This window comes from Camellia sinensis, chromosome 2 (assembly GCF_055761805.1).
Source record: "Camellia sinensis isolate YWXY chromosome 2, ASM5576180v1, whole genome shotgun sequence".
Classification (NCBI taxonomy): Eukaryota; Viridiplantae; Streptophyta; class Magnoliopsida; order Ericales; family Theaceae; genus Camellia; species Camellia sinensis.
Genome location: NC_138962.1, coordinates 73,367,688 through 73,386,839, shown reverse-complemented (window position 1 = coordinate 73,386,839; position 19,152 = coordinate 73,367,688). Strand labels below are relative to the sequence as shown.

Below are 19,152 nucleotides of genomic sequence, written 5' to 3'. Positions count from 1 at the left end.
AATTATTTTTTTTATTATGAGAAAAATGTCATTGTAGTTAGATAGCATTAAAAAAATGTGATTTGTATGATTGAAGTTATCTCCTTTTGTTTATAATTTAATTTTTTAATATGATTGAAGTTAGATAAATATAAACACTCACAAAAAGAAAAATGTGATTGTAGTTTGTTCAATGGTTCTAAATAATCTTTTTATTTACTATTTTAATGGTTCTTTTTTTCAATTATTTTTTTTATTATGAGAAAAATGTGATTGTAGTTAGTTAGATAGCATTATTAATTTCAGCATTTATTAACTTTTATTTAAATATTCCAATCTGAATTTTTAAGTTTTTTATTTAAAAAAAAAACTCAGCATTTATTGATTTGGTCTAAATCTCCTGATCAACCTTTATTAACTTTTTCCAATTCACATGTCTTTTCACATGCTTGCATTTATTGATTTGGTCAAAATTTCCTAATCAACATTTAAAATTACCTCATACAAATAATTATAAATACAATCCGTACATAGTTACTGCAGTACCTTTTTTAACTTATACCATACACTATGATTAGTGATAAGATTGTTAAATTATTTTTATAAAAAAATTTAAAAAATATAATTTATATATTAAAAAAATCTAAAATAAATATAAATATTTATAATTATTCCGTGCATAACACGGGTGATAGTCTAGTATCCTTATATGCTAAAGGTCATACTTGGGAGAGACAAGAAACCTTATTATTATCTTCGTCTCTCATTTTTTAGACCAAAAAATAAATAATAAATAATACTATATAATTAAAAAATTTATACATAATGATGTAATTATTATAGACCTTTCATTTCAAAACAAAATAGCATTAAAGATAGATTTATTTACAATAATAATATTGTCACACTATTCTTGTCAAGTTTTATGTATGAATTTTATGTATGTTCAGAATTTTCTAAAAAAAAAAAAGAGAGAATAATTTGAAAGGGTTAAGTTTATCTCATGTTGGCCTTCTCGACTTGAGAGAGTATTTAGGTTTGGTAGGTCTATTTTGGGATCGATTTCGATGAATTAAACCGTTCATTTTTTAAGACTCATTGATTAAAATATTTATGTAAAAAATCAAGATGATCGGATATGAATATCTAAATGTTTGACTCAAATTTTTATTACAAAAAATAAATGGTTATTTTTGAAATTATATTTGTCATCTATTTTTTTAAAAACAAATATAATTCAAATATATAGCTATTAATTTTTAATCGTTTTGAATTTTTATATGAATATTCTATTTAATAAGTTTTAAAAAAATTAACGGTTCGATACTTGACAGACACAAAAGAAATTGAAGCATAGAATTATTGAATAGTGCCACTAATTTGAGAGATTCCAAAGGTCTCATGACTTGGAAGTTACGCCACAAACAAATACTATATAAAGCCATGCAAAACTTACCCAAACCCTAATCCAACCTCAACTAATCTCCCCCCCCCCCCCCCCCCCCCCCCCCCCACCCAAAAAAAAAAAAAATGTACACACTCACCACATCATCCATAACCTTCAACCCTTCCACCTCAAAATACAATGTCTACTTTGCTGGAAAAACAATTGAAACTACTGTCACCGACAAAGCCGCCACTGCTGACGAATGGGTACATGAAATCTTATCCAAATATTCCTCAAAACCAATGGTTGTTGGCTTAGACATTGAATGGAGGCCTCACCCAATTCGATCCATGAGCAACAAATCAGCCACTCTTCAACTCTGCGTTGATTCCAAGTGCCTAATCATTCAACTCTTCTACGTAGATGAAATCCCTCAATCTCTCAAGACTTTTCTTTCTGACACTAACTTCACTTTTGTGGGGATTGAGGTTTCTGACGACGCAGCGAAGCTAAAAAATGAGTATGGGTTGGAGTGTGGCAAGTGTGAAGATATTCGAGAGGCGGCGAAGAGGCGGTGGCCAGGGAGGTTTCGGAGGCCAGGGTTAAAGGATTTGGCTTTGGAGGTGGTGGGTTTGAATATGAAGAAGCCGAAGCATGTTTCAATGAGTAATTGGGAGGCAAGAGTGCTTAATGAAAGTCAGGTTGAGTATGCTTGCATTGATGCTTATGCTTCTTATAGAATTGGGTATGAATTGATGATGGATAATTAGTTTGGTTTTGCTTGAAGTTCACAGTGATTTGGTCTGTCAGTTGACTACAGTTTTTTTGTGTTTTTGGGGTGTCTTTGTACCAGTTTTAGTTGGAGTTGTTGTGGAAGATGTTCTGATCTGAAGAATGTTTGAATTTAAGCTGTTTTCTATTTAAATAAAGACACCATCTTTGTCATTCTTGTTCTAGTAAAATATTCTTAGTAATGTTAAATTAACAGAAATTTCATGCAGTGTGGAGAAGTTTTTGTAGGATGTTTGCCATGTGATATCTCATGTAAATTAATGTAATTGCAAAGAAAATATCCAAATTTATTCCTACTGTGTTTGGTTGAGAGATTTAGGGAGAAATTTGGAAAGGAAAAGAGAAAAAATGTGGGAAATTAAGTGAAATATAGGTATATTTTATTTACATTTCACTTACCTTTTCTATTTCTCTTTTCAAATCACTTCTCAAATTTCACAACCAAATATAACATTAAAAAATTGCTCCACAACAACTTTAAATATACACTATAAAAAATTAAAATTTAGAGACCAAAATTTAGGGACAAAATTATTTTTTAGTGATCAAATATTTTTGTTGCGAAAAGTATCAGTATTATATTTTTAGCAATAAAAATTGGACATTAGTGATGAATTATTATCTTTTTAGAACTAAATTTTTTGTCTCAAAAAATAAATCATTTTAAAACCAAATTATTTTGTCCCTGAATGTGTACTTATTAGTGACATTTTCAAAATTGTCGCTAAAAGTTTTATTTTTGACTTTTCAATACAACCTTTTAACGACTATACGATAGAAATTGGTCCTTAAATGTCTTTTGCAACAAAATTTTCACTTTTAGAGATCAAAAAATTTGGTCTCTAAAACTCTTATATGTTATAGTGATATGCCATAAATTTATCATTTTAAATAATTTTTTAATAAATTTTCTTGTATAATATTGATTTACACAATTCTAGATCTCATTTGTCTTTACATTTTACCAACATTGGTGGACATTGATTTCATACCAAGCTTGATCCGTTTAAATGTTGCGCTTAAATTTTAATTCCAAACCCAATTCGAAATTTATACTACAATTTAAAATTCATCTAATAAGTTTATTTATTATATTAAAAAAATAAATTTAATAAAATAATATTTAATATTTTTGTAGTTTAGTTTGTACAAATATTTAGGTAGCGTTTGGTAATGTTTAAGTTTTTGGTTTATGTTTGCAAAAATTTTATAAATTTGTTTTTGTTTATTTTTAGAAAAACATAAATAACAAACGCGCTTGGTTTGAACAAAATATTTAAAAAAATTTAAAAACATAAAGTAAAAAATATGTTTGTTCAGGTCTAAAATATTTATATTTATTTTTATTATTATGACAATGAGATCACACACATTATAATTGAAAAAAAAATTGAAAACAATTTAATTGGAAAAAAAATATTTGAAAAAAAATAAAAAAAAAATTAATTAAAAAATAATTGGAAAAAAATTTAATTGGGAAAAAAAATATTTTTTTAAAAAAATTAATTGAAAAAAAAATTATTTGGAAAAAAAATTAATTGAAAAAAAATATTTTTTAAAAAAATTTAATTGAAAAAAAAAACTAATTGAAAAAAATTTTAAAAAATTAATTAAAACAATAATTGAAAAAAATTTAATTGGGAAAAAAATATTTGAAAAAAAAGAAATTAATTGAAAAAAAAAAATTATTTGAAAAAAAAATAATTGAAAATAAATTATTTGAAAAAAAAATTAACTGGAAAAAAAAAATGAAAACTGAAAAAAAAAAAACTCATTTTCTGAGTTTACGTTTTTTCCTCAAATTTATAAACTGATACAACCATTTATAAACCAAAAAAATTATCAAACAAGTTTTATGACAGTTTTTAAAATTTTTGTAAATATAAACTGAAAACGGAATGATTACCAAACAGGTTTACTAGTGTATCTAAATTTTGGTGTGTGAAATTTCTTATTTTCTCTCTTTTGTATATTCTTTTATTTTAAACAAAAATAAACTAATTAACTTATATATTTTTATTTATATAATGTATAGATTTTATAAAATATATTGATAATGAGTCAAGATTAGGCTCGGCTGTGCTCAACTTGACTCAAAAACTATTCTCAAACCCATTCTATATATTTAATAAAATATAATGTTAACTAATGTTCTGATAAAACAATGCCCTGGCACAATTGTTAATTTATATTTATAGTTGTATTAATTGGTTTTGATTCCAGTAATTTTATACTTTGAGCTTGTGCATTGAGGAAAAGGCTCCTTCCTGATGGACGTTGACGAGGATAGATGGAAATTTTTTTTATTAAATTGTTTAAATTATTCATCCTCGATTTGTTAACTAGTTTATATAAATGGATGTTTCAATTTACACCTCGTTTGTCAATTACATATTTTAATTAAAAAATTACTATAAGTTGCCATACTACTCTCTCTACTTTTCCGAACACCTTTTTAAAAAAGTTAAAAAATTATTAAAACAACATATTCTCTCTAATATGTTTTTAAAAATTCGTTGTGTTATATTCTTGCAAAAATTTCTTACAAAATCAATTTTTCATAGATTTTGATTGGTAAGAATCTATTCACTTACTCTGTAGCACTAAACTCTTACGAGATGCTTTTTGTGGGGATGGATCATTTTCCTTTAAAATTTTAGATTTAAATTCAAATAATTAAATTAATATTTTTATTTATTTTTAGGGCAAATTACCTACACCTCCCTTGAGATTTACTATATTACAGATTTTCTCCTGAGGTTTCAGAAATTATATCCCGTCTCTCGAGGTTTATATTTGTATAACAATTTAACCCATACCGTTAATTAAATGTTAAGAATAGTTAGCAGACGGTATCAAAATATAAATTGATAGACTATATTACCCCTGTTGAAATACCTTTGATAAATCAACAAAATTTACAAAAGAATTACGTTAGATGAAGAAAAAAAATTAAATTTTTAGAACCATATTTGATTTGTTTTTAGAAAAAAATTTCACAATTTAAAAAAAAAAACTAATTTAATAAAAATAAATATGAAAAAATATATTTAATTTGTAAAATTTATTTCTAACCACTCAAAAGATAAAATTATATAAAAAGAATATTTATTTTTTGTTTTTTATTTCTTAACTAAATTAATTTTTAATTTTTTTAAAAAAATTTAAAAATAAAATTTTAAAAATCAAACCAAACATATTCTGAGAATTTTTTGACAAGCCATTTTTTATGTTTTTAACTCATTTAATTATTTGTTAATTTTATGATATTTTCACCATCTGACACTACAACATATAAGAGTTTTAAAGACTAATTTTTTTGATCTCTAAAAGTGAAAATTTTGTTGCAAAAGACATGTAGAGAATAATTTCTATCGTCGTAAAGATAGTCGTTAAAAGGTCGTATTAAAAAATAAAAAATAAGGCTTTTAGCGATAAAATTTCAAAAATGTCAATAATAAATAGACTTTTAGGGACAAAATAATTTGGTCTTAAAATGATTTATTTTTTGATACAAAAAATTTGATACCAAAAAGATAATAATTAATCACTAATGTTCAATTTTCATTGCTAAAAATATGTTCGCAACAAAAATATTTGATCCCTTAAAAATAATTTTGTACCTAAATTTTAGTCTTTAAAACCTTAATTTTTTGTAGTGTGACAAGTGCTTTTCCATTTTAATTTTGCATTTCATAACTTACTTAGAAATGATAATTTAGCTAAAACTCAAGGGAGAATCTATAATTTAGCTAAACCTCAAGGGAGAATCTGTAATTTAGCTAAACCTCAGGGAGATGTAAGTAATTTGCCCTTATTTATCAAAATGGCATTTTAGTCAATTTATGATATCTGTTAACGACGTTAATTGCAATGGGGCGAGACATAATTTTTAAAACCTCAGGGAGGAATCTGTAATTTCATTAAACCTCAAGGGAGGTGTAGGTAATTTGCCCTTATTTTTAACATTTTGATTTAGTTTTTCAAAATATATATAGAGTTGTGCAAAATACCGTTCAATTCGCACGCACCGTATTAATTGCTAATCGTAGTTTAAACTTTAAAATTTATAATCCGTCTTCGAAATTGTTCTGTTTCACTATAGTTAATACATATATACTTTTTAAAAATATAATGAAATATTAAAATAAAAATAAGTGTGAAAGAAATTTAATATGTGAAATTTATTACAAATTAATAGTTATATATATATAAAATATTATGTTTATATTATATATATGAAAAATATTATGCAAATTAGTGTTATATATTATGTAAACCAAACCAAACCAAGCCTTAAGTCCCATTAAATGAGTCGGTTACATGAATCATTCTTCTCCACGCGGTTCTATCAAAGGGTTATATATTATGTAAAGACTTGATAATTGATTAAAATATTTTTTAATCCGCCTAAAACTGCTCAAATCACAATTTATCAATCCGCCAATCAATTTATAATTTTACTCTCAAATTGTCCGAACTATACTGCTCATACCCATATCTATATATAGAGAGTTGTTTTGAAAAGTTGATTAAAAATTAACTTTTTAATTTTTTTTAAAAAATATATATATAAAAAAATAAAAAATTAATATAATCCAAAATAAATTAAAAATTAAAAAATGGTAAATTACAAATACACCCTTGAGATTTGCTTAAAATACGAATTATCCCTATAATTTGAAAAATTACAAATACTTCCCTGTCAGAATTTTTTATTTAACAGAATTAATTGAAAAAATAAAATTTTTAACTGTTCACCTATACAATAATAAAATTATTTGAATTATTAATTAAAATAAAATTTTAACATTATAAAAAATTATTAATTAACTTGATGATTTACTAATAAAAGGACCTATTTGTTATGAAATTAAAAATTTTAAGAACATACTATAATTTTTAAAATCACAAAGAATAATTTATAATTTATCCAAAAAATGTATTTATAATTTATCCTAATTAAAAGTAAAAATAAAAACTTTTAACCGACGTAGTTTATCCTCTCGCCTGGAAAACTCCGAATATCCGTCTCTCCTTATTTGGCAGATACCAATTTTACCAACCACAACCGAGCGATGTTAAACGAAAACCACATTGCCGTAACTTTGACCTCAAAACGACTCCGTTTCTACCCTGTCTGTCAAGGCCCCAAGGACAATCCACAACTTTTTCTCTCTCTCTCTCTAGAATCAGGAGAGATCGAGCAGCTTGGCGAACGACCCCTTCCTCTCATCATCATCATCAATGTATGTGAATCTGTAAATACCTTCTACCATTATATTCTTATTCAGTGAAATCAATGTATTTTTATGGGTATTCCATGTATGAATTTGTAATTCAATCTCTAATTTCTTCCAAAGCTAACTTTTTTTGATTTGATGTTGCATTTTACACTTTCTTTTAGCTGCATTTTTTATTTGTAGTTTAATAATGTCATGTTTATCTTTCCTTTTTAGATGGTTTCATTTGTTATCATTGTTTATTTCCTTTTACCCTTTGGTTTCTAGAAAACTTGGGGGGAAAGGGTATAGGTTTGAATGTATTCCATTGTCTACTTTTATGGGTGTGAAAAAAAATGAAAATTTGAACTTGATTTCACCAAGTAAATTATACAAGAACAACCAACTGGAGCATTATGATTTTGATTTTTTTTTTTTTTTTTTTTGGGGGGGGGGGGGGGTATTTATTTTCTATTTTTTTGCACCCCAAAAAAAAAAACATGTGGGTTTTTGGTGGACTCTGTTCTGTGGTTATTATTAGAGGATGGTTTGGTGAATAATTTTTTCAGGGTTGATCATTAATATATATATTTTTTCATATTTCATGTTTAATAGCAGGGCATTGGTCAGAGCTTGAAGATTTTGTTGTATGTATTTGGTGAAGTTTAACGAAACTAGAACCTAAAAGATAGCTTTCTTAAAGTTGCAATGATGAGAAGGTTGTTCCCTTTAACCGTTTAGGGTTAGTTTGTATATACTGCAAATGTGGAATTCCTCTTAGTCTCAACTATAACTTAAAAGTGGAAAATGACAGTTTCTTTGTTGAGATTGATGGTTTCATGACCACAATTGTTAGGAAATTGAGCTTTCCATTTCTTAAATGTGGTAGGTCAACTAAAAAGATTTTAGGGGTTTTGCTAAAGAGGTGTAGAAATTTTGTTTTTTGATATTATTGAGAGGGCTTCAGTGGAAGCAAAGAGATTGGCATTTGATGGATCACATAGATTCAAGAGGTGGTGATTTGGATGTTGATTTGGAAAGTGGGGGTACTACAAGTGAAGAAGATGGAAAATATGCATACAAATTGTTGGATAGGCCGTGGAGTGAGCTTGCAGAATTAGATGGATCTATAAAGGGTAGAGATGGTTCGGGTTCATACAACAAAGTGTTGAATTCTAGTGAGGTTTTGGTTGAAGATGAGGAAATGATGTCAAACAAGTTGGGGCCGGACGTGGTAAATCTTGTGGATAAGAAAATGGAGAAGGACAACAAGAGGAAGAAGACCAGCTCGAAAATTCCTTCTAAACCACCCCGGCCTCCCAGAGGTCCATCATTGGATGCTGCTGATATTAAGCTGGTTAGAGAATTCTCTGAGCTTGCTGCATTAAAGCGGAAAAGGATTGAACGAATGAAATCCTTGAGGAAAAAGAAAGAAGACAAGCCATCACCACTTAACAGCAATCTTTTTGCAATGATTGTCACTCTTCTCTTCTGCTTTGTGATAATATTTCAAGGTATCTTGTCTTCTTAATTTGTTGAACACCCCTCCCCCCCAAACAATAGGCAATAATGTTATTACCACTTGTAGTAAGTAATTTGTGTCTATTTACCAGTGGGTTTTTTTCTGTGCTTAAACTGCAATTGAAGCCATGACTACATGGTTGCAACTTACAATGGTGTGCTGAAACAAGTCAGTTGCATATGCTTTGGACCATTGCAGTATGATATGCTTTTGCCCTTCATTTCTCTGTTGTACTCCTGTTGTTTTTTTATCACACTGAACCCAAATTAGCATTAGTAGTTTGTACACCTTCTTTGAAACTTAAATTCTAATAATTATGTTATATATGAAGAAAAAAATATCCTGTGCATTTAATGATTTCCACATCCTAGAAACATTTAAAGGCGGAGGTGGACTTGGTTTGTGCTTTGGTGAATAGGCCAAACAGTACAATTATCACCGATTAAGAATTTAATCACAAAAGTTTGTTTAATTCAATTTGCTAACTCAAATATATATCAAGCAGTTGATGATCCAAAGGCAAACCAACCACACAATATGACAATAATAAAATTAAACATAGAACACATCAATATATGTGGAAAATCTTAGGAAGAACAATTTGCACGAGAAAATCGCAAGCCATCTTATCCATGAGAACAATCCACCAATCAAAGGTTTAAATACGAGACTTAAGAAAACAATATTTATTGCCCCAACTTGAACTTTTCGTTTGATGTCTTGACCCACGAAATCCTCACCTGATCTTTAGTCGCAACTGGCTTCAACTTCATCGACCTACTCTTGACTATTTGGATCGTAATCTGATAGGAATGTTCAATGCACAGGGTACAAACAAAGTGCAGTGATGTGTGGGTTTTTTTCGTAAACAAAAATTGGAGAGCATTCAGAAGTTCACATCCAAAGCTTATTCAAATTCTTCTTCAATTGTTTATATAGTTTTGAGTTGTGTAAACATTAGAACTCTGGGGAAGGTAGGGTAACCACAAAGTTCTGGACATATTTGAGTCAAAATAGTATTGCCCTAGATATAGTTTTTGTCAGATAAATAGAATCCTGGGTTCCAAAATTAACGGGCTGCTCAAGTTGGCTTCAAGTAGGCCTCTCTGGACTTTCATTCTAGACTTGCAGAGGCCACTGCTTTGAGCGCCTGTCAAGCCTCTTGAAGTCCCCCTGAGAGCTCCTCAAGCGTCCTTTAAGAACTCTTTAAATAGGCTCTTGGATTGTCTGTTTCAGTCTTATTTTTCAGGGCATTAAATACCAAATACATATAGAATGGAAACACAGCACATCTTAGTCAGTTGCAATTATGAAAAATGTGTCTTAGATTAATACAACATGATCGTTATGTAAACATATTTTTTAATGTGTCAACCAAATTTGTCGTCGTCTTTGATGATATTCAACAAACCACTTCTGGATACACAAACCTAAACCATTTACCTAAACTCTACCAGCTGTTTCATATACAGAAATCGTCTGCACTATCATTCTCTCTTTTGGCATTTCAGTGACACAACTAATTCCAAGAAATAACAAGTTACAACTCTCAATTACAAATAATCCCAAGAATCACTGCTGCCCTCTAAACCACGCCAAATGTGGATACAGTTGCCATTCTTGTAATAAAGATGGCATGCAGAACCTATCAAATTTGTATCAACACAAAAAAAATATATATATATATACAAAACAGGAAAGCCTTTGAAATGCATTGAGTAGTTTTAGAGGTTAGAAATTTGAAGTTTAAAATTCAGCATAATGACGAATGAAACTAGAACTTAGCCATATCCATTCAAAATATAAATGGGTGAAAACACACATCATTCCCAGCCCCCTCTTTTGTCACAAGAAGACAATAGAATTCATTTGTTTGTTATTCTCATTTTCTCCCTTTTTTGTTCATCTAAACACACAAATATCACTTTCCCATATTTCTCTAAGGGAAACACGCACATATTTCTTCCCCTTTTTGGCATGGAAGACAAAAGGATCCATAGAAAGAACATGAGTAAAAGGTCTACACAAGTGGAAAAACTGTAAGATAGTGCAGCCTAGAATGACATTTAATAGGTAATGAATAGGTTTGAGCACCCATGAACAAGCTTGAAGTCATAAACTCCCTCTAAAGATATGCTAGAAAAACAAAAGCACACCAAAAAGAGATGCTATGCTCCCGCAAAACAATGTCATACAAAAACAAGCAGATGTATGAATTCAAGACCATGAAACACTGCCCTAAATGTGTGCTCCTGTTAAAATGAAAATATGCATGATAACATGCAATGTTCAATGCAAAGAGGCAATTCATTCTAAACATGCATTAAGAATACATAGACATAATTGTAAATTTGGTTGGAAATACCTACAAAATGAACTTGATACAAAGGCAATGCGAAAAACTTAATCATGCATCTAGTTTTAGTAAGTGAAGCAAATAACAAGCGCAGTATGTGTTAGCGATTAACTCTTGTTCAACATTGCATAGACATAGAACTAAGTCGCAAAATCATCGTAAGTTTCAATTTAAAGCTATGAATCTTAGAGACTTGAAGTCAAATCTCAAACTCAGACCTATTGCCTTGTTTACTCACAAACCTATAAATGTTTTAATTTTATTAACACCGAGTTTGCAACTTTTATCTTGCATGAATGTGAAGGGTTACGTAGTCCTTTCGTCATATTTAATATTCACACATTTCATATGAGGTCATTATGTATTAAGTAGCTTTCTTTGTAATCCATAGGTGGCTAACTCAAGTGCATAGGTCAATCTAGTCCAAGATATACAAATTTACATGTCAACTAAGTAAATTCCGTAGCCTCAGGTGTATTAATTGACTGCATTGAATTAATGTTTTCACTAACTAAAGTAAATCCATGCAAAAGTCTATTAATTCCAAGATCAGTCCATATTTTTTTTTTTTTTTTTTTTTTGATCGGCAAAGAAAACTTTAGATTGTACCTCTGTTCCTCATTGTTAAAATCAATAAAGTAAACATGTGTACTCTGATTCCCAGTTGCAACCAATTATTAGTCTAAAGTTAATACCCCATATAATGTAATGCATTTAGTACAGCAAATGTGTGATGCAATATCAACGTTAGATGAATGAAATAACAACCTAGCACACTAAAGTGACACACTTTAACTACACTAATCAAAGAGCAATTTGATGAGCGTTCTTTCTAACCTAAACTTTATTAACTTTAGAATATACGGGTTTAGGGACACTCTTGGGAGATGTAGTCTTATTTTTCTTTGATTTCTTTTGATCATTTCTATTGTTGTACCTAGGCTTCCTGTTGGACTTATAGTTCACCCTATTGACTCTGGGTTTCCTAGTATAAGGAATGGGAGTAACCAACTCGTAACTAAAGTTCCTAAATTGGTTTGCTAGAGCGTGAAGATAATGAGAGAAATCAAGACCTCTCCTATTCCTACAAGGCTCAATTTGGATGGTAGGAATTAAAAAGGAGAATGGGAATGTGATTCTGAATTCCCATAATTCCATCGTTTAGAACATATTGGAATGGGGAAGTGATTCCTAATTACCTACTCAAATTGGAATCACTTTCCTAAACTAAGTAGGAATCTGATTCCCACACTCCCCCATGGTAATCTCACATTTTTGGAGGAACTGTGAACCATTTAAGAATGAAAAAAATATATAGGCCCACATTATTTAAAATTCTGTCATATTTCCATTGAGAATTTCTGACTAAACCAAACTCTTGAATAACATTGATACAATAATTTTATTACTAGCAATGATATACTCATTCCTTGTCTTTGATTCCTGTCATCCAATCATAGTCCTAGGGATATAGGGCCTAATCTGGCTGATCCTCCCCTGCAAACTGGTTCTATTCCATTGTTTATCTTCATTTTTTTCCCCACTAAGTTGGATTGGATGTTCTGTACAGTTGATTTCATATTTAAAAAAATGATTAGGCAACCTATAGTCACCACTGTATGCACATTGTGTTGGGGTTGCTTTCATGTTGTTTAATTCACTAGCAGAAATTAATATGGGAGTCAATAGCTGTAGAAATTTAATGTATAAAGAGAAATAGAGAATTGAGAAATAGAGAATTGTATTATTGATTGATGAATAGATTGTTGTTACAATGGATTGATTATATAGATGTAGGTTAGGTGGTGGTAGGTGAGGAGTAGGTGAGTGTAGTAGGTGAGTGTGTGGTAGGTGATGGTAAGTGTGTGGTAGGTGATGGTAAATTCTAACAGCCCCCCGCAAACTCAAGGAGGATAGAAACTAACCAACTTGAGTTTGAAGAGAGGAACAAAACAAGAAAATACATAAAAATAAAAAAAGATAGGAGACACTGTATGGTCGTGTCAGACCGTTGGTGAAGACACTGAAATGTGGTGTCATAACGGTGTAGAGGACACTGTATGGGGGTGTCATAACCATGTAGAAGACAGTTTATGGGGTCATGTCGGACCGTTGTAGAAGACAGTTTACGGGGTCATGTCGGACCCTTGTAGAAACTAACCGGAATCAATGTCGGGACAGTTTACAGAGTCTTGTCAGACCCTTGTAGAAACTAACCGGAATCTATGTCGGGACAGTTTACAGAGTCTTGTCGGACCCTTGTAGAAACTAACCGGAATCTATGTCGGGACAGTTTACAGAGTCTTGTCGGACCCTTGTAGAAACTAATCGGAATCTATGTCGGGACAGTTTACAGAGTCTTGTCGGACCCTTGTAGAAACTAACCGGAATCTATGTCGGGACAGTTTACAGAGTCTTGTCGGACCCTTAAAAAGTCGCACCCTCAAAAGGTGTGCCCAATTTTGTCAAAAGGCGTGCCATCAAAAGGCGTGCCCAATTCATCAAAAGGTGTGCCGGACATGATGGCGAGGCACGTGAGTGCCTTGGTTGGCGTGCCCATTTGTCGTCTGGTGGCAAGTGGCGCGCGATACGCGTGGCTGCCTTGGCTATATAACCAAGACGAAGGCAGAGGCTGAGGCAGAGAAAAACTGAGAGAAACCTCTGAAAAATCCTTCGTGTTGCTGAGAAAGAGAGTTCCTTGTGCTGAGAGAGATAGTCTGTAATATTCTGTAACGAGAGATATTCTGTAACACTCTGTTGCCCAGAAAATGGCCTCGTCTTCCCGGAGTCTGCTCACCCTCTTTCCCGACCTCAACGAGTCAACAAGAGAGAGAACTGGTGCGGTGGCACTGGAACCTCAACCAAGCGCCCCGGAGTTTGCTCCGTTGAACTTTCCGATGCGGTCGGTGGAGCAAAGAATGGCAGTGCAGTCGGATGTGGAAGCCAATCAGTATACATTAAAGTCATGTGTGGAAACCATGACTGCGGTTACAAACTTGTCGAACCGGCTGCAGAGTAGGGCAAATGAGGTGCAGCAGTTAAACTCCCAGCTAGTTCTGCTCCAACGCATGTATAAGGATGCGCGAGCAGAGATAAGTGTGCTAAAGGCGGAAAACAAGGAGCTGAAGCGGAAGGCCACCGTGATGTTCCGATTTGGAGGGCCGCCATATGCTGCAGTGGAGGAGCAGGGAGTAGTGATCATGCCCAGTGGAGTGGGAAACACGGAGGCAACACCGGCAAGGGCTGCTCAGGACGGAGGCAAGAAGAAGAGACCTGCGGCTGAGTAAAGAAGAAAAATCCCACTGTGGGTGTGGTTGTGTTGTTTGTGGTTTATTTTATTTTTATTTTATTTTTTTTGTGTGTTGTAGAAATGTGCTCGGGGTTGATCCCCGAGATGAATAAAATGACAAGGTTGGGGAATGGTGTTGGTGTTATTTTGTAGTGTTGTTGTGTGTAATAATAAAAATAAAATAAAATAAAACAATGGATAAAGAAAATAGATAAAAATAGTTGTGGATGGGTGATATGAAAAACATGAAAAACATCAGTGAGATGTTGTTGTTTTGCTTTTTTTTTTTTTTTTTTTTTTTTCGGTGGAAGAAAAAAAAAATAATAATAAGAAGATAATGGAAAACGGGGGATGCTCACGAACAATGGTAGGGATATGGGAAATATAGTATAATAAAATATATATAGATATATATATATATATATTAAAAATAAAAGAAAAGTGGGAAAGAAGGTGGGGGAATATTAAAATAAAAGAAAAGTGAGAAGTGGGATTTCAAATGGGCAAAAGGAAGAGAGAGAGAGAGAGAGAATTAATTTCTTCAACTAGAAAATCTGAATGAATCAGAGAGAGAGAGATTGAGTGGGTGCATGATGATGATGTTGGGTCCATGGAGAGAGAGAGAGATGTTGCCCTCCTTGATGTTGGGTCCAAGTTTGATCTTTGATTAGTCTAGAAGCAAGAAAACAGCATATTTTGGGGCCTGGGCTGCAATTTTCTCCAAAGACACAAACATTATAGTAGCCTGTTCAACAACAAAAACACACTCAAGACTGCCCAGCAGTGCACAGATGAACAGAAGCTGCAGCCAAATAACAATAGCAGAAGCTGCAACCAAATAACAACACCATACCAAATGAGCACTCTAACGGATAAACATCCTCAATACCGCTGTCCACTGCACTCTAGCAGATGAGCAGCATAAACTTCCCCCTGCTGTCGAAACCAGATTAGCATCATCAACACTGCTAACCTCTGCACTCTGTTACAGCCTGCTGTAGTGGTGTGACAAAAATCGCCCTTGTAACGGCCACTGCAATTATGTAACAGCCTGTTACTGAGTTTGATCTGGCCATTTCAATATGGAGAACAGATCCAGTCTGCGGGTCGAATTTGACACCATTCAAGGAATGCAGAGCTGCCATTGCTGATGGATGATTAACAAAGGTGGCAACAGCAACAACCTGGCTGCCGCGACCAGTGTACTAAAGGTCAAACAGAGAGGGGTACCTGTTCAGGTTGGTGGTGAGGCAGGTCTAGCAATCCGTAATGGTAGATCGGCCAAATTGATTGAAGTTCCTTGGGAAGGGGCCACTACTATAGCAGTTCTGTTTGAGCAGTCTTGTAAGAAGAATTCACACGAATGATTTCTTGGAACAAGAAAGCTAATTAAGAGGGACTTTGTAACAGCTAGTGATGGCAGGTATGTGTAGAAAATACGCGGAATAGGTTGAAGTCCGGCGGGCGGCTAAGGTGAGGTTGCCGCCCGCCGGGGAAGCGAAAAAATTAGGTTCTAAACCCGCTCTGATACCATATAGAAATTTAATGTATAAAGAGAAATAGAGAATTGAGAAATAGAGAATTGTATTATTGATTGATGAATAGATTGTTGTTACAATGGATTGATTATATAGATGTAGGTTAGGTGGTGGTAGGTGAGGAGTAGGTGAGTGTAGTAGGTGAGTGTGTGGTAGGTGATGGTAAGTGTGTGGTAGGTGATGGTAAATTCTAACAATAGCATTTCTCTATTGGTTATTAGCAAGCTATATTGCTCAAACAAACTCCTGACGTTTTTCATAGATATATGTGTGCTTATGTTAATAAAAGCACATTAAGCCCTTATAGTTTAATTGTCTTGTAATTGAAACACATCATCTCTTTTGGCATTGTTTCTTCAATAAATAATTTCTGGTTTAATGCAGAAACTATCCAAGTTTTATATGTACTCCACAGGAAGTAGTGAAGTTGTCTGCCAACTTTATTTCCTTGTTCAATCCTATGATTAAATTGAGGAAAGATGTATGAACCACATTTTTGCTCCAATGTCAGTGCCATGAACTACTAAACATTAGATAATGTTCCATCATGGGAAGAACTTAAATGACAGCATTATAGTGGATGAGAAGCGTAAACAAGCAAATTACAAGGGGTCTGGTTTACTATTAAACCAAGGCATACATAGTTGAAATGTCTATGCAAATTTCTAGCAATGTCCAAGTGTTTTTACCTTTTCTACAACATCTGTTTTCCATTTGACTATAAAATTAATGCTTTTATAGATATAAAGTAACATATTTGTTCATATCTTGTCAACATTTCAGGTCTTTTGGGTTCTCGTGTATGATGCCAAGAAGAGATATGCTCTATCAGCAAATTGCATTGAGTATATTTCTGTACAACCTTGTACTAAACCTTTTCTGTACAGCTGCATTTGTCATATATTTATGAACTAGTTATTGTCTTGAACATTTTTTGCATATAACTTGCTTATTCATTGCAGCACCATGACTCTGACTGTTGCTTCTTTCAAACGGAAATTGGAATTCATTTATGTTCAAAAGCAAGCTCTTGAACTTCTTACCTTTTAACCTTTTCCCACTTTACTGAGATACACTGACATACTTATATTTTTAGAATTCATAGTTTCAACAGTTTCTTTAGCCAGTTAATTCACATGTGTTGGTTGCATATTTCATAATTTTATTGAATGATAATTTATTCCCAATGACCAAATATCATTAATGAACCGTCTCAATTATCTTATGGAGATTTTGAAATTTTCATTTCTCCTACCCCATTTATCTCCAAAGCCCAAATATCATTAAGAAAATCCATTAGCATCTCATCTTGGTTTAATGACTTTTATATGCTGAATTCTAATTTATTCTCAAAGCCCAAATATCATACTGAACCGTATCGCGTTATCTTATGGAGATTTTGAAATTTAAGTGTGTTCCTAGCCCATTATCTTCTTCTTGTTGGTGTATTATTCATTTTGTTTATTACATGATGTCTTCCTACTCTTACAAAATGGATTTCCTTTAATATTGCATAGAAATAAAACAAAAAGGGCACCCTTTGTCATTTCTCGAAACGCATGAAATCCTGTTTTGTGGTACACCATATGTTGCATGCTTTGTTCCCCTATGTTACATACGACTCTTTTTTCTGTTGAGTCCCCGTACCCTTAAATTTGAGGTTTGGAGGTCCGAAATCTAAATATGCACCCACGTACAACACATGTACCTTACCCGTGTCCATGTAACATAGCCCCTAACCACTTATTGCCTGACATAATTGGCTGTTATAGATTATTTGTTATCAGCATTGTTTTAAATATGTACTAGAAACTTCTTATTTAGTTATGTAAATGAAATGCTGTATTTCTTGTCATGCACCTGGCACATAATTCGGATGCATGTGACATGACCAAAATGCTTTTGCAAATTTATGAATTCACCTAGACAAGACGAGAGTTTACAAAAAAGACATGTCTTTTTGTTTTGGTTAGTTGGGAAGGGGAGAGGGAGAGGGAGAGTGGTTTTGAAATTAACTGTGTTTTATCTTGTTTCGATGCAGGGATGTGCTTTAGAAATTCATCGAGTGCCATGAATCTTTAGAGGCTGTATGTATAGTAAAGGGCATTTGTGACTGAAGTCTGTACACTTCAAGAACCTTTCTGCAAATGAAACCATTGAACCTGGTTCTGATTGTCCATGTATTTAATGTCACATTTTTCATTTTTACAATTAGCAATGAGGGTTTGACTTGTACAATGTGGAGTTCGATTGTTTCAGTTTGATGCACTTTTTTTCTTCTTTTTTTTTGTAATCTAGAACAGGTATCTGGATCTGGACCACAGGAAAGTTTTGAGAGTTGCAGGAAGGAAATTATTGGAATTAGTCACTAGTTGTTGTAGTTGGAGCTCAAGGCGTCATTGCGGCTTGTTTTCATTTTAAGGGTTACCTATGCATAGTCTAGTTTCTGTATAATCCCTATTTTGGTTGAAAACAGGGCTTGAATCATGAAAATGATGGTGTGTTCAATTATCTGATCTGATGTTGTGTAAAATTATGAAGAGCTTAGAACATGGTTCACAGAACTTGCTCAACCCGTATGTTTGCACTTTATGTATCTCTTTGATGGATGTGGCTGTGCATAAGCAGTAAATTTTGTGTGTGTCCATCACTCCGGCTTTGTTTGGTGCATCTTATGGGACTACTTTATAACTTCTTTGTTTAAGTATGTGTCAGATTTTTTGTGCAACTTGTAAGGCAGAATTATCTTAAATAAGTTTAAAAAAATGATTATTGAGAAGTAAGAGAGATATGCTTTTAGCTTTTGTTGTTTGATTATCAATTTTCAAGAACTGCCCCAAACACATCCTTCGTTATTTTTAGAGCTTAGATTAGTTGTTGTGTTTTTTTTTGGCAGTGGTGTCAGCGAGCTATCAAACTGAACAAAGTAAGAATGTAACTTCTAGTTTTGATTCAATTGTGAAGTAGCTTGGACAAAGGGTGCTGATTCCAATTAATTGGGATTTTTTAGAGTCCATTTCGATTGATTGATTTGGAGAAAGAGGAAAAAGTGTTTTCCAAAAATAAA

The 19,152-nt window shown here is 32.3% G+C and overlaps 2 protein-coding genes across 6 annotated transcripts; both read left to right on the top strand.

Annotated features, from left to right (window-relative positions):
- Window positions 1–1,447: 1,447 nt before the first annotated feature.
- On the top strand, window positions 1,448–2,311 carry LOC114282893 (3'-5' exonuclease). Its single transcript, XM_028225663.2, has one exon. The coding sequence runs from the start codon at window positions 1,510–1,512 to the stop codon at window positions 2,134–2,136; it is 627 nt and encodes a 208-aa protein (XP_028081464.1). The 5' UTR covers window positions 1,448–1,509; the 3' UTR covers window positions 2,137–2,311.
- Window positions 2,312–7,172: 4,861 nt separating this feature from the next.
- LOC114282924 (uncharacterized) lies at window positions 7,173–18,735 on the top strand. Of its 5 annotated transcripts, none has more exons than XM_028225714.2 (4): window positions 7,173–7,407; window positions 7,999–8,894; window positions 16,869–16,930; window positions 18,127–18,735. In XM_028225714.2, exons 2-3 carry the CDS (start codon window positions 8,372–8,374, stop codon window positions 16,889–16,891), a joined length of 546 nt encoding a protein of 181 aa, XP_028081515.1. In that variant the 5' UTR covers window positions 7,173–7,407; window positions 7,999–8,371; the 3' UTR covers window positions 16,892–16,930; window positions 18,127–18,735. The 5 variants fall into 5 exon arrangements, 4 of the variants coding, with proteins under 4 accessions (XP_028081515.1, XP_028081516.1, XP_028081517.1 ...); XM_028225715.2 differs by having other exon boundaries at window positions 7,203–7,407; window positions 7,996–8,894; XR_003636448.2 differs by having other exon boundaries at window positions 7,228–7,407; window positions 16,869–16,950.
- The last annotated feature ends 417 nt before the right edge of the window (window positions 18,736–19,152 follow it).